The sequence below is a fragment of the Schistocerca cancellata genome, chromosome 1 (assembly GCF_023864275.1).
Source record: "Schistocerca cancellata isolate TAMUIC-IGC-003103 chromosome 1, iqSchCanc2.1, whole genome shotgun sequence".
NCBI classification, from domain to species: domain Eukaryota; kingdom Metazoa; phylum Arthropoda; class Insecta; order Orthoptera; family Acrididae; genus Schistocerca; species Schistocerca cancellata.
Window position 1 is genome coordinate 231,678,744 of NC_064626.1, and position 13,748 is coordinate 231,692,491.

At 37.3% G+C, this 13,748-nt stretch overlaps 1 protein-coding gene across 5 annotated transcripts in view; it reads left to right on the top strand.

Moving 5' to 3' along the window:
* The window catches only part of LOC126169737 (atlastin), a 157,061-nt gene extending 150,046 nt beyond the window's left edge, over positions 1 to 7,015 (top strand). For all 5 annotated transcript variants that reach the window (XM_049920669.1, XM_049920667.1, XM_049920668.1 and 2 more), the window contains 5 exons: positions 477 to 661; positions 4,703 to 4,924; positions 5,016 to 5,230; positions 5,327 to 5,393; positions 5,570 to 7,015. In XM_049920669.1, coding sequence (XP_049776626.1) covers positions 477 to 661; positions 4,703 to 4,924; positions 5,016 to 5,230; positions 5,327 to 5,393; positions 5,570 to 5,692 — 812 coding nt within the window. In that variant the 3' untranslated portion in view covers positions 5,693 to 7,015. The remainder of the gene's footprint in view (positions 1 to 476; positions 662 to 4,702; positions 4,925 to 5,015; positions 5,231 to 5,326; positions 5,394 to 5,569) is intronic.
* The last annotated feature ends 6,733 nt before the right edge of the window (positions 7,016 to 13,748 follow it).

Below are 13,748 nucleotides of genomic sequence, written 5' to 3' on the forward strand. Positions count from 1 at the left end.
ATCTTTATTGTTAATAGCGTTATGTTGCCGATTTCCATACATAATATTGTCCTTCAGTGGCCCCCAACAAATTGTTGATACAGATGATATCTTTTTGTTTAATCTCATCATAGGGAATTCCGTTCATCCCATTAGTATCTATGCAGGATGAGTTAACACCTGATCTTAACTACTGTCAATATCTGTATTGCTGCCTCCAGGTAATAGTTTTTCCCATATGTATTGTGCTACACAGGCTTATATGGCACACATATTAGGGAAAAAAACACAGAACATAGTTTTTCTCTCCTGTAGTAAGGTATGAAGGGCATTTGAGATTAAACTATACATGTCCCAATGGTTGATACAGCCACAAAATCATTTTCAGTCTTTGAAAAGTAACTGAAAGGTGACCTATGTCCATGATCTGTCTTTCCACTTGAAATTTTTTTGTAACTTGTAGCATGTTAACTATGAAAAATTTACAATTGTTACAGATATTGAGAGTGACTTCAAGGTTCAGCTGCAGAGGCTGATTCCAATGTTACTAGCACCTGAAAATTTAGTGCCAAAAGAAATTGCTGGTCAGAAAGTGAAAGCAAAAGAATTACTACAGTATTTCAAATCATACATTGAAATATATAAAGGAGACGAGTTGCCAGAACCAAAATCCATGCTTGTTGTAAGTTTACATTGTACTGTTAAGCTCCTTCATTTTTCTACAATACTCAGGAATAATGTGTTGAATTTAATATATTGAAATAGTTTCATTTTTAAATTACATAAGCTGCCTTCGTGGAGCATTTTCAGTAATTTTTCTCATTGAAGCATTGCATGATGATATTGTTCTGGGTGGCTTCCAAACTCTACCCCTTTCCCTAAACCTCTCCAGGCCTTTTCCTTCACCTCCTCCCCCCCCCCCCCCCTTCCTACCCCTTCAACTCCTCTGCCTTTGGCTCCAAAATCTGGTAAAAGTTGGAACTCTTTTTTTTGTGTGCGTGTGTGTGTGTGTGTGTGTGTGTGTGTGTGTGTGTGTGTGTTCCCCCACTGGCGCTTGGTGAGTAGTTGATAGTATTTTATATTATATGCTATTCTGCTTCATTTTGAGTTTTTATATCTGATGCCAAAAATAATTCTGAAATGTACATGTTTTTGATGGGCGATCAGCACTCAATATTAAGAATTGGTTTGAAGCCATGGTTAAACACACACAAAGTAGGCAAAGGTGAAATGACAAATACCGTTGTACAAAATGAAATGCTACCTTACACTATAAAATAATATAACAGGAAACAAAACTTGGAGGTAAACAATGAATGGTGTGTAATCTAGGATGTAATGTAACGGCATTGAAGCATGGTCTGGCCTCGGCAGCCAGAGACTGTGGTCGCGTGCACACGTTTTGAATTATATAATTTTTTTTTTACTTAAAGGTAACCCTCATAATTCTATCATTCTTCTAATGAAAGAAACAAAACTGAAATTTTGCAACTGAAAAACATGCATTTGACCAATCACACAAAGACAAAGATACTGTACGTATCTCAGGACTGGAGTGAGGACAAACCTATTCGCTATCAGTATTGTTGGTATCCACAATAACTCCAGGTAAGGCTGTATCGACACATCATGCTCAATTCACATGGTAATAAAAATAATCATCACAGAAACTTTGTAGGTTTTAGCTATGTTTCAATAAGTTTCTTGACTATTGCTAATAATAAAAATTTGTTACTGTAGGTTTCTGCTAAATTATTAATCAAACCTTTTTCCTTCAGTTAGAACTGCTTAAGCTTTCAATAGTTAATTTTTTTGTTGAAAAGCAACATTACATGGTGTGTTAATTAAGTGCTCATCTGATGTAGAGTGATTGATGATATTATCAGTCTTTCCCCTACTCTATTCAAAAGTCAAAAAAATCTGCAGAACATTATCTCTGGATTCATAGCACACAAACTCATGTCTGCCATATAGCTGAGTCCTGATGTGTAGATTTATAACCATGTGGTACTTTTCATTATTTTCCATGTGGTTTATAACCCAAGTGACTAGTCAGATATGCAACTGTTTTGTGTCAATGACTTTGCTGAGTACTTCTGTTTGCTGTTGTACTTGCTACTGCTAGATCTGGTCATTCTTCAGCTACTCTCATAGTTTGTGTGTCATATTAACATTGCATCTTACTAGGCTGAACAGATGATTGTACCACAAACCAAACATTTCTCACCTTGTGTTGAAATGTATCTTCCACATTTGAATCTCATCGTTTTTTCCATATTTTCTTATTAGAGCATGCTAACTGTAATAAGATCTGTGCCATCTGTTCTGCAGATATGTAACCAAATGATTGTTGCTTATAACAGAAGTCATTAGTGTCATTTGTAAATTATGGCAGCATCTTTTTCAAGATCACTGTTCTTTGTATTCCCATGACTGGTGTCTTAAGTTCGGCTTCAGCTGTCTGTAGACTTCAATTTCTGCATCCTTGTTTTCTTTCCATTGTTCTTTTGTCCATTAACACCACTAGTGTCTCCTGTTTAAATATTTGTGAATGTTGTATTTAGTAGATATTTCTCAGTCATTTGTGTTTTTTACCATAAAGCATCTATACAAAAAGAAAATTTGCTGGCCTTTCAGTTGCAATTTGAAAAGCAAATATTGTTTTGTCTGCGTATTCATTACAGAAACACAGTGCACTTGTAATGGTCCTCAAAGACAACTGGTCAAGAGTCAAATGTTCCTGCATGACAGACGTACTAATAAATGTTGTAAGAACCCTTTAAAGTCATTCATAATTATGTGTTGGTGATGGAGGTGGTTACACAAAGTGACACCATTAGCAGATGGTCCCCATGTCAAAGTACAGTCATTTAGTGACCAAAGAATGTTATTTGTGACAGTGGGAATAGTAGCATATGTTTATCAAGTATTAGGATATGTTTATATGGCAACCTGCTCACGCAGTAACACCACTGTTCCCTGCAGGCATTACCTTGCAATTTTTCACACCGGTAGTTTGTGTTATGTGTAATGGTATGAAGTGAGAACAATGTTCTCGCCATTGTTTGATCATAGTAACAGCGATTTGTTGATGACAGAAATGTTACTGGCAAGGAGAAAGAAGAGGCGGTATGGTGTGCCTACTTTGAATGCAGAATGCTCACGCTAGAGATACTTTCACCAGTCAAAAACTGAAAAGTTATTCATAGTTTTTTTTTTTTTCCTCCAGACAGTTTTCAATTAAATGTTAATCGGTACTCCCACTAAGATAACATTTTACTAGCTTTTGTCTACAACTACTTCATGTAATACATCTGCCACATGTAGAGTTTAATTATGATAATTTACTGAGTAATGTTAAGTGAAGCAATGTTATGAATTCCCAAAAATTATTAAATTATGGAAAGTCAAGAATGGAATAATGAAAGGACCGACTGCTACTTACCACATAAAGAGTTGCAGATAAGCACAATGAAAAAACTGTTAGACATTTAATCTTTCAGACAAAAAGTCCTTTGTGTGTGTGTGTGTGTGTGTGTGTGTGTGTGTGTGTGTGTGTGTTTTTTCCTCTTTCAGGAAAAGGACTTTTTGTCTGAAAGCTTATATGTTTGTCTTTTCATTGTGCCCATCAACTCAACACCTCCCCTTTGTGGTGAGTAGCTGTCTATCCTTACCATATTGTTGCAAAAATTATTGAGCCTAATTTTACCCAATATGATGCAGTTATGATCTGTATTCCTCTGGTTCTAGATAATTGTGTGTTAAAAACATGTCTGAAATAAAATAATCGATCATAGGTCTCGCTCATCATATTATTTTCAAAGCTCACAACAAATAGAACTGTCTGTATACGGTTTCTGGGAAACCGTGTAATAAGCAGCAGTGAGCTTAACAGCAGCATGGTTAGTGACTTTAAAACAGCCAATCACAGCTAAAGTTTCAGGACAGATAGCATTGATCCCTGTCGGAAACACAGACCAGCTTGATACACTTGCTTGGCTTGGCTTGGGATGGAGCAAGCAGCAAGTTCAACAATGATGCTGCAAATTAAATATGTCACTGTTTAATTGTAACGGCCAGATCAATGATGTGATAGCAACAAGGCTGCAGCACAAATACACCATTACATCCATGCTGCCTTATATTGTTATATACAGTTAAATTAGTGCATTTTACAGCACAGCAGTGATATGTCCTGCAATAACTGATGTGTAGTTAACTTTATAGTGTCATCTTTCTTATAACAAACTATCTTTATTTCATCTTTAACATAATGCAATTTTCGAGATTTAGCTAAGCTAATGTTGTGAAACAAAAACTGTACTAGTAACTGTCAATATACAAGGCACATGGCATCTTATTACTATGTTCTTTTGTTCCAAAGAATAAGTAACATGCCCAGTAAACATTATGGCAGAGATGGTCGAAGCTTTTCTACATTATGATTGTCTGCTTCCAAACTGAGAGTTTTCAGTTCCTCTTAGTACCTGGTAGTATGTGTATTTTCTGCAAGTTATCTTTTGCTACATCTGTATATATCTGAAACTTTTGAAAAGTACAGTTCATGCATGTAATATCATGAATACCATATAAATAAATTTATAGTTAAAATAACTTTTAAGCTGAATATAACCCCATTGCTTATTACTTCTATTTGTTTAATGTTCTGAAATTAATATTCATTGTTCCATTTAAAATTCATATAATCATTATTTGTTTTCAGGCAACAGCTGAGGGTAACAACTTGGCTGCCGTGGCAGTAGCAAAAGACACTTACAAGCATGACATGGAAGAAGTGTGTGGTGGCACAAAGCCGTACCTCAGTTCAGCTCATCTTGAGGCCGAACATAATCGTGTTAAAGATAAAGCAATACACCAATTCCGAAGTAAGCGTAAAATGGGAGGTGATGAATTTTCAGAAAAATATAGGGAAGCTCTTGAAAAGGTTAGTGGTACTTCAGTAAGTCATAGTGTTTTATCAAACAAATGTATATCAATTACAGGATATGTGAAATTTACCAAACTTATCGTCCTAGGATTTGGATGAAATGTTTGTCCAATTTAAACTGCACAATGAAAGCAAAAATATATTCAAAGCTGCAAGGACACCTGCTGTTTTCCTGTCAATTGCTGTTGTCTTTTACTTGGCATCTGGGATTTTTGGATTGTTGGGAATTTATACAATGGCAAATATGTGCAATTTAACGATGGGAACATCACTTTTGGTGCTCATTTTATGGGCATATATCAGGTATAGTACACATAATAAAATTTTATTTTATTATAGAACAAATTGAATACAATTCATGTTTCTTACTGCAACTGGTGGATGTGTGGTTTTCAATAGGTACAGTGGAGAGCTGTCTGAAATTGGAGAACAACTTGATGAAATGGCCAACTTCTTATGGCAAAATGTAAGTCATATTACAATACATTCTTCTGGTCCAATTTTTGGCTACCTACCTAACCTTAATTTAACGGTCGATTGCTGTGCTGTCAGCATTTTCAGTTTTAAAAAAGTGCAAATGCACATTATAATTTTTCATTGATTGTGGTGCTGAGTTTTGACTGAACATCACAATATTTTCAGGTAATGAAACCAGTCTATCAGCATTTTGTGGAAGTTAGCATCCAGCAAGCTGTAATCCAGGCAACTGAGTCGGTAACCACCGTTAATTCAATCCAAGCCAATGGTAAATTGAAACATACATGACTATTGGTGAATTAGAGAATATCTTTATTTTTGTGATATGTGTGTGTTATGAGGAGTGATTCGATGAGGACAGAGAATGTGATACTTAAGAAACATTTAAGTATGGCGTCTCAGTGTCAGCCACGTCAGTGCCTAATGTAACTATCTTCCAGTGATAAATCGATATCTCGTGAATGATACCATATTGTATGTTATCATCCTTTGTGGATGAATATTAATTTACATAGTCGCTTTTTGTTTAAAAGTTCTACCTCCCTCAGATCTTGGTTTTGCTATGCGAATGTGATTCAGGTAAGCAGTGCACACACAATATTTTAAGAGGATATGTAGAGTTACTTAATACTCTAATGATAATAAACTTGAGTGGTAGCTGTATTTTAGCACTGCAAAGATTAATATTTTATGCAAAAATCAAATCTTACGACATATATAATTTCAGTGATTTTTAAAAGTTTGTAATAGTACAAAAAGGTGAAAGAGCATAGCTGTTGCAGAGGAGTTGAAGAATTGTTGTTCATGAATAAATTTGTATGTACTTTTGGATATTTCTACCATCTTAAACTGGAACATAAAAGTTTTTCTGTACCAAGTTTTTACACTTGTCATTTTGGTTTATTGTTTTCCACTGAAGTTAGTAATCTCCATAGTTTTTTGTTACTTTTCCAAATTAGAATGTCAGAGGAACTGCAAAATATAAATCAAAGTTTTACATGATGAAAGGGTTGTGGATTTATTTAGTTCAAACTCAAATTATTTAAAATTGGTACTTTGTAAATAAAATCTGATTTATTTTAAATTCTTGTTGTACGATAATGTTAAAGATTTCATTACATTCTATTTTGTAATTTTCTTTGCATAGCAGCAGCACACAACTACTGGGTAGCAACACTATTATTGTTGTTGCAATGTTGTGCAGAATTCAAGTGTTCTGTATTATGAAGTTTTGAAGTGAACTTTGTTATATTTGCACTAGAGTTATATGAATTTACATCAGATATATGAGAGAAATTATTTTCTACAGTTGTTAATGTGTTTGTAAAAATACGAATCCATATCAGTTGTTAAAGAACTGGAATGCTGGTTCGTGAAATTAGAATTATTAGTTCCTATTCAGGACTGTGCCATAATGTTGACTGCCCAGAAATCTTGCCGCTATGCAGATCAAGATGTGGGATAAATTTCACAGCATGAATAATTGTGCTCAATGTAATACATTAAGCTTGTTTATACAGTAAATTTTGTAACATCATGTTGTTAATAATGACAATGAAAAAGCTTCCTGTAATTATCACTGGGTTTGGTGAATAAATCCTTATTTTTGTATTTTCTGGTGACTTATAAATGGTGACAAAAGCTGATATGAACCCCCCCTGCTCTCTCTCTCTCTCTCTCTCTCTCTCTCTCTCTCTCTCTCTCTCGTGTGTGTATGTGTGTGTGTGTGTGTGTGTGTGTGGGCGCACGCGCGATTGGAATGACTCCTTACCCTCTCCCTTAAAACCCACATCCTTTCATCTTTCCCTCTCCTTTCCTCTTTCCTGATGAAGCAACCGTTGGTTGTGAAAGCTTGAATTTTGTGTGTGTGTTTGTTTGTGTGTCTATCAACATGCCAACGCTTTCGTTTGGTAAGTTACATCATCTTTGTTTTTAGATATATTTTTTCCATGTGGAATGTTTCCCTAAAAATTCAAGCTTTCGCAACCAACGGTTGCTTCATCAGGAAAGAGGGAAGGAGAGGGAAAGACGAAAGGATGTGGGTTTTAAGGGAGAGGGTAAGGAGTCATTCCAATCCCGGGAGCGGAAAGACTTACCTTAGGGGGGGAAAAAAGGACAGGTATACACTCGCGTACACACACACACACACACACACACACACACACACACACACACACACACACACACAGAGACAGACATTTGTAAAGGCAAAGAGTTTGGGCAGAGATGTCAGTCGAGGCGGAAGTACAGAGGCAAAGAGGTTGCCGCCGCTCATACCTCACCTGTCTTTCAACAACTTGAAATTAGCGGAGGTTGAGGCCTGGCGGATAACGAGAAGAGGATATACTGAAGGGCAAGTTCCCATCTCCGGAGTTCTGACAGGTTGGTGTTAGTGGGAAGTATCCAGATCATCTGTCATTCAACAACATCTTTGCCTCTGCACTTCCGCCTCGACTGACATCTCTGCCCAAACTCTTTGCCTTTAAATATGTCTGCTTGTGTCTGTATATATGTGTGTGTGCGTGCGCGAGTGTATACCTGTCAAAGCCCTAAGGTAAGTCTTTCCACTCCCATGATTGGAATGACTCCTTACCCTCTCCCTTAAAACCCACATCCTTTCATCTTTCCCTCTTTCCTGACAAAGCAACCGTTGGTTGCGAAAGCTTGAAAAAAAATTTATTTATTTATTTATTTATTTTTTATTTTTTTTTTCCCCGGCGCTTTCCCGTTTGGTAAGTCATGGAATCTTTGTTTTTTTGTAACTTACCAAATGAAAGCGTTGGTATGTTGATAGAGACAATAACTAACACACATACACACAAATTTCAAGCTTTCGCAACCCATGGTTGCTTCGTCAGGAAGGATGAATCCTAAAGAGCATGGTTGTGAGCTATTGCGTGTCAAGTGTTTAAGTCCATAGATAGTAAATCACAATGGACTTACTTGTAACTTTTTGTACAGATTGCTACACCATTCCTTTAGCTATATTATCTCTGAATGGACAAAAAATAATAAAGTCCTGCAAAATTGTTTACTTGTAACAGTGTCCTTACTTTTGTTAACACCATATTTGTCAAAAAACACCTGGGAAGTTTTTAAAGTATGTGTGTTGCTTTTACTACCTTACTTCAGAGACTAGGAGAAGAGAGACACTTCACATAAGAAAGAAAAAAAGAAATGATGACAGTAATATTCGCAAAGTAACAATGTGAGGTTTTCTGTAGTGACTGAATTAAGTAAGCAAGTGTTTCCAAACTTTCATGTCGTTTTCCTTTGCATTGGGAAATAATACTACAGAATCAAAATATCTCGCATAAATAAATTGCTGTTCTGTAAAATGTTCAGGGAGAAACTAAGAGTCCACAGCTCGTGGTCTAGTGGCTAGCGTTGGTGCCTTTGGATCACGGGGCTCCGGGTTTGATTCCCGGCCGTGTTGAGGATTTTCTCTGCCCAGGAACTGGGTGTTTGTGTTGTCTTCATCATCATTTGTGACAGTGGTGAGATTGGACTGTGTAAAAAATTGGGTCTTTGTACAGGCACTGATGACCACGCAGTTGAGCTCCCTACAAACCAAATATCATCACAACACTAATAAAACAATTTTCTATTTTCCTTTTCTTCATTATTCACTTGAAGGTTTTGAAAGTAGTATGACAGGATGTGGTTTAACATATTTTCTTGCTAATCCTGAAATTCTTAGGTATTGCCTCTCTACCTCTTTCTTTTGTAATACATTTAAAAAGTCTGCATTCCCATTTGACCTCCACTGACATTTTCACCTACTTCTTACGTCTCTTTCCATGGATCTAGATTGTGCTCCATCCTAAAAATAAATACAAAGGTTTGTAGAGAAATAAAACAGGATAAAAATAGTGCTAAGCCACAATGTTAGGGCCAAAACAATCATAACTCTCCAACATGTTTATTATAGGACTATTGTTGTGTGGTAAAATGAACCAGCCACTATAACAGCCTTACACAAGGTAATTTTTTTACCTAGAGACAATGAAATATCTCAAAAAAATTATGCATCGCATTAAAAAACAGAAAAATGTGTGTTCAATACTTCTAAAAGAGCTATCCAGTCAGCAATAGAAATATTGATCCCTGTGTCTTCTGAGTATGTTGTCTACACTCTGAAGGAATGAGGTACAGACAGGAAGGTTATTTTCTCAATATGCACCAGAGAGAATTTCAGGAAAACCTGATTTTGCACTTGGAAATCAGTGCAGAGCAACCACAACACTCTTTTATAACAGGTCTACGTCTAGTAATTTCACCTAGGGATAACATAAGAACACCTTACAGGCTACAAACTTTGGATAAAGTTAAACAATAGGCCAGCCAAGAGCACCGACAGGCTCAGAAAACAGGAGCTCATTTGGTCACCTGTACGCAATCATTCATCATTCCTTCCACATACTTTGAGTTAGGCCACTCTATCTGCATCACTGATACTGATGGCAGGTCAGCTCTATTAGTTGCAGGATGACCTGGTTCTGTAGATGCTGCCACGTTGGAGTCCTATGAGTCTGCACCTGTCTGGTTGGGGAGAGAAGTCTGTAAGCTGCACTCCTGCTGGTCACAATGGTGACTGACTGAAGATAAGGACCAGGCCAATCTTCTGTAGCCAAAGAACTCATCTGCCTGTCTGTGAGCTGTTCTGGAGAGCAGCGTGCCTCTGCCACCACTCCGGGGCAGTACAAGTACCGTCTTACTGGCTCTATGCTGGGACCACTTCCTGGGCTGTCCTTCGTGTCACTGTTCGGTCTTCCATTTTCCGTGATTTCCCTAAATCGCTTCAGGCAAATGCCAGGATGGTTCCTTTGAAAGGGCACGGCCGATTTCCTTCCCCATCCTTCCCTCACCCGAGCTTGCGCTCCGTCTCTAATGACCTCGTTGTCGACGGGACGTTAAACACTACTCTCCTCCTCCTTGATCTTCCACCTACACGACAATCGACAGCAGGGGCATTCAGACTTCTTGGGCTGACTCCAAGTGCAGCTTCACACAGCGAGTGTGCTGAGGTTCCCACATATGTCCAGAGCCGTGCCAGACCCTCCTACAACAAGGCTTCAGCACTCACCCCAGACAATACCAGAACTTGAGTCTGCAGGTTCCTTACTGGATGCTCCATTGCAGTGTTTCCCTTTCTTGTGTGTGTGTGTGTGTGTGTGGGGGGGGGGGGGGGGGGCAACTTGACTGTATGATGAGTAGGAAACACTGTGTGGCAGATCTGTCAGTGTGATGTGGTCTTATGTTATCTTTGACAGTTCTTCTTCCAATATAGTCACCTTTTTGTTTTGTTCTGATGAACACATCTTAAATGATAATCTTCTGTTTTGTTTCAACTATGCTCATTAGTTGTGAAGACTGATCCAGGTATCTATCAGTAACTCATAAATTGAAATACATCAGTCAAGATATCCAATCACATTGATCTCAATTTAAGATCTAAGATTTCCTATCTTCATTTGTCTTGAATTTTAACATTGTAGTATGTCAATTTTTTTCTGAGGTGTTCATGATACATTCAAGAGACGTCACCAAGGCACAAATGTCCACATCCAGAAATTGCTACGGTGTTCACCATTCCACGACTTGGCCCTTCTGTGTTGTGTCACTGCATACACACCATCTGCTCAGATCACAAATTGGTATGCACAAAGTGTATTTTTCACACTACATAAAATGTTTGTACGTGACATTACCATCTTTCACCAGCATGAGTGTCCTCTGTGGAACATAAGACCATTCTCATGAATAACTCGTGTTATACAACAACGTACTACCCTGTGCCTTCATGCAATGGGCCCAGCACAGCAGCAGCTAGCCATCACTGGGAAGAAGGCAGAGTCATTTTAAAGCCCTCAAAATAAATGTCCGTTAAATGAATTATGTCTCATTAGTGCCCCAGTGCTCCATAGCACTCCACCATTGCACTTACGTTTCTCTATCCTACAATCATGCAGTGGGCCAAGAGCACTGGTGGACTCTCATGTTCATGAGAAAAATGTGTGGGACCAAAATCATAAAAATGTACGTGTGATGAATGACTCAGTGTTTCGCAGTTTTCTCCGCATAGCTGTTTTAAAACATTAATTAATTAATTCTTTATTTTTAATTAATTAAAAGTCAAGTCAAATAAAGAATTAATTAATTTTAATTAATTAACTCTTTTTTTAATTAATTAATTCGTTCTTTATTTGACTTGATCTCAATGCTTGCACATCACCCTCATTTGTTAGGTATGCTTCTCATAACCTGACTGCGAGAATGCAGGCTATTAAAATAGAAGATAAACTAAAATCATTTACATTTATGGAGAAAGTGGCAGAGACGTCAATAATGTTGTAAACCTTTGTGCTCAGCGTTTTCCAATCACGTGCGTCATTTTAATTAGGTCATTTGACAGTTCTACACGAAGCAAACTGTACAACCACGAAAAGGGAATGGCCTAAGAACCATTTCTGGAGATGATGATAAAGTTACGATATTAGATGCAGTGAATCATAACCCTCGACAATAAGTCGTGAATCAAAAATAGTCAGATAACTGTTTTTGCCAAATTTTGAAACATAGAAACTATCATGTTTTATCTTTCCCTCGCTCAGAAAATACAGAAATACCACTATTTCCTTGCTCAAATATTGTTCTCCAGTGAGCCAACTTCAACAAACCACAGTACACTTACTCAACGCAACAAGCATTATTAGCATGTGGGAAAATCCACAGTGTTTACCCAAAGTTGATCATCGACATTCATGGAATGTGAATGTTTTGCAAGGAATAATTGGTGAGAACTGAGTGCTCCATTCTTTATCGATGGCACCTTAAATCATGATAAATACTGAGCAAGCTTAGAAGACAATCTTCCAATATTGCTTGCAGATCTTTCCTCCGACTTGCAACAAACCATGGGGTTTGAACATGATGATTGTACAGCACATTATTCGATAGGATCATGGGAAGTGCTACATAGTGTGTACAATTGTCGGTGAATCGGAAGAGGTTGTTCAGGCCTTGACCTGTGAGATGGCCAGACCTTACTTCTCCTGGCTTTTGTTTGCAGGATTACTTTAAGAGTGAAGTTTATTATAAAGTGCCAACAACACATGAGAACACACTTCATTATATCACTAATCCATGTTGGAAGGTTACATTGCAAACACTTCTCAGTTGTGGAATCATTCCATGTGCGGATAAATAAGTGCATCAAAGTGGGTAGTAAAATTTTTGAGTACTTTCCTGTGAAGTAATTCTTACAAACCAGCACCCTGTTGGTGAGATGTGACCTTAAATGAGCACTGCATTGGTGAGAGTGCAATCTTAAATGAGCTTTTTTCACAATTATTACTGAACATGTGTTTTTTTTATCCAATGTATTTTTCTTGAGAACACCGTTTTTGAACTATACTTCCCACTAACCCCTTTCAATTAGTGTCATCTGTTACATGACAAAAAAGGGTTACGTACAAAAGTTGTGTATTTTTTCATGTAGAATACAAATCTACAATAAAACTAAACTGAGATGCTCCTATTTCAGATTTCAAATTTGCCCCCCCTCCTGCCTCACCTTAGACCTCCTAGGGGTGGAGCAAAGGGTCACCTTCAGTATCGCTGGATAACATTTTTTTAAATGTTGAACACATTTTTCTTTTTTAATCTGATGTATAGCTTTAGAGATTTCATTGTCTTAGGATAAAACACTCACCCTCTATATTATATTAAATTCATAAACTGCTACCATGTGGTTTTCCCAAACTTTTAATAAATGCTGTGTCTCAAATTTTTTAGTTAGATCTGTGGCAACTTTCATCCAATGACAGAACATAAATACAATATGGCAAAACGATGTACATAGCTGACAAACACTTTCTACCAGTTAAAGTGGAGTTAGTTGTTGCCAGCATGTTGTGCAGCTGAAACCAGAACAGATAGCTAGATTGAGGGTTAAGCACTTCCTTCCACTGACCCCTTCAATTGCATTTGAAGAACACAGTTCATAGTCATGACAACCAAAGAAGTTCTTACAGTTTTAACACATCCATGATGTTAACAGGAGAAATGACATGGATATGTCAATTGTTCCATAGCAGACTGACCTTCATATCTTTCACTACCTAGTTTGATCTAGTACAAGCTTCCATTGAGATGTTAGTTGAGTACTTTTTAAGCACCAACTTTATTACGTGATTACAGATACCAAACTTTGACAGCAATTATTTGTTAGGCTATTCGTTTCCAGAAAGTTTAGATTCTCAGCTTTCTAAAGGTAGGGTCAGTACTTCCAGAACTATTGATTAGCCTAGTCAAAATCTACCATTCCATGCCATTATGACAA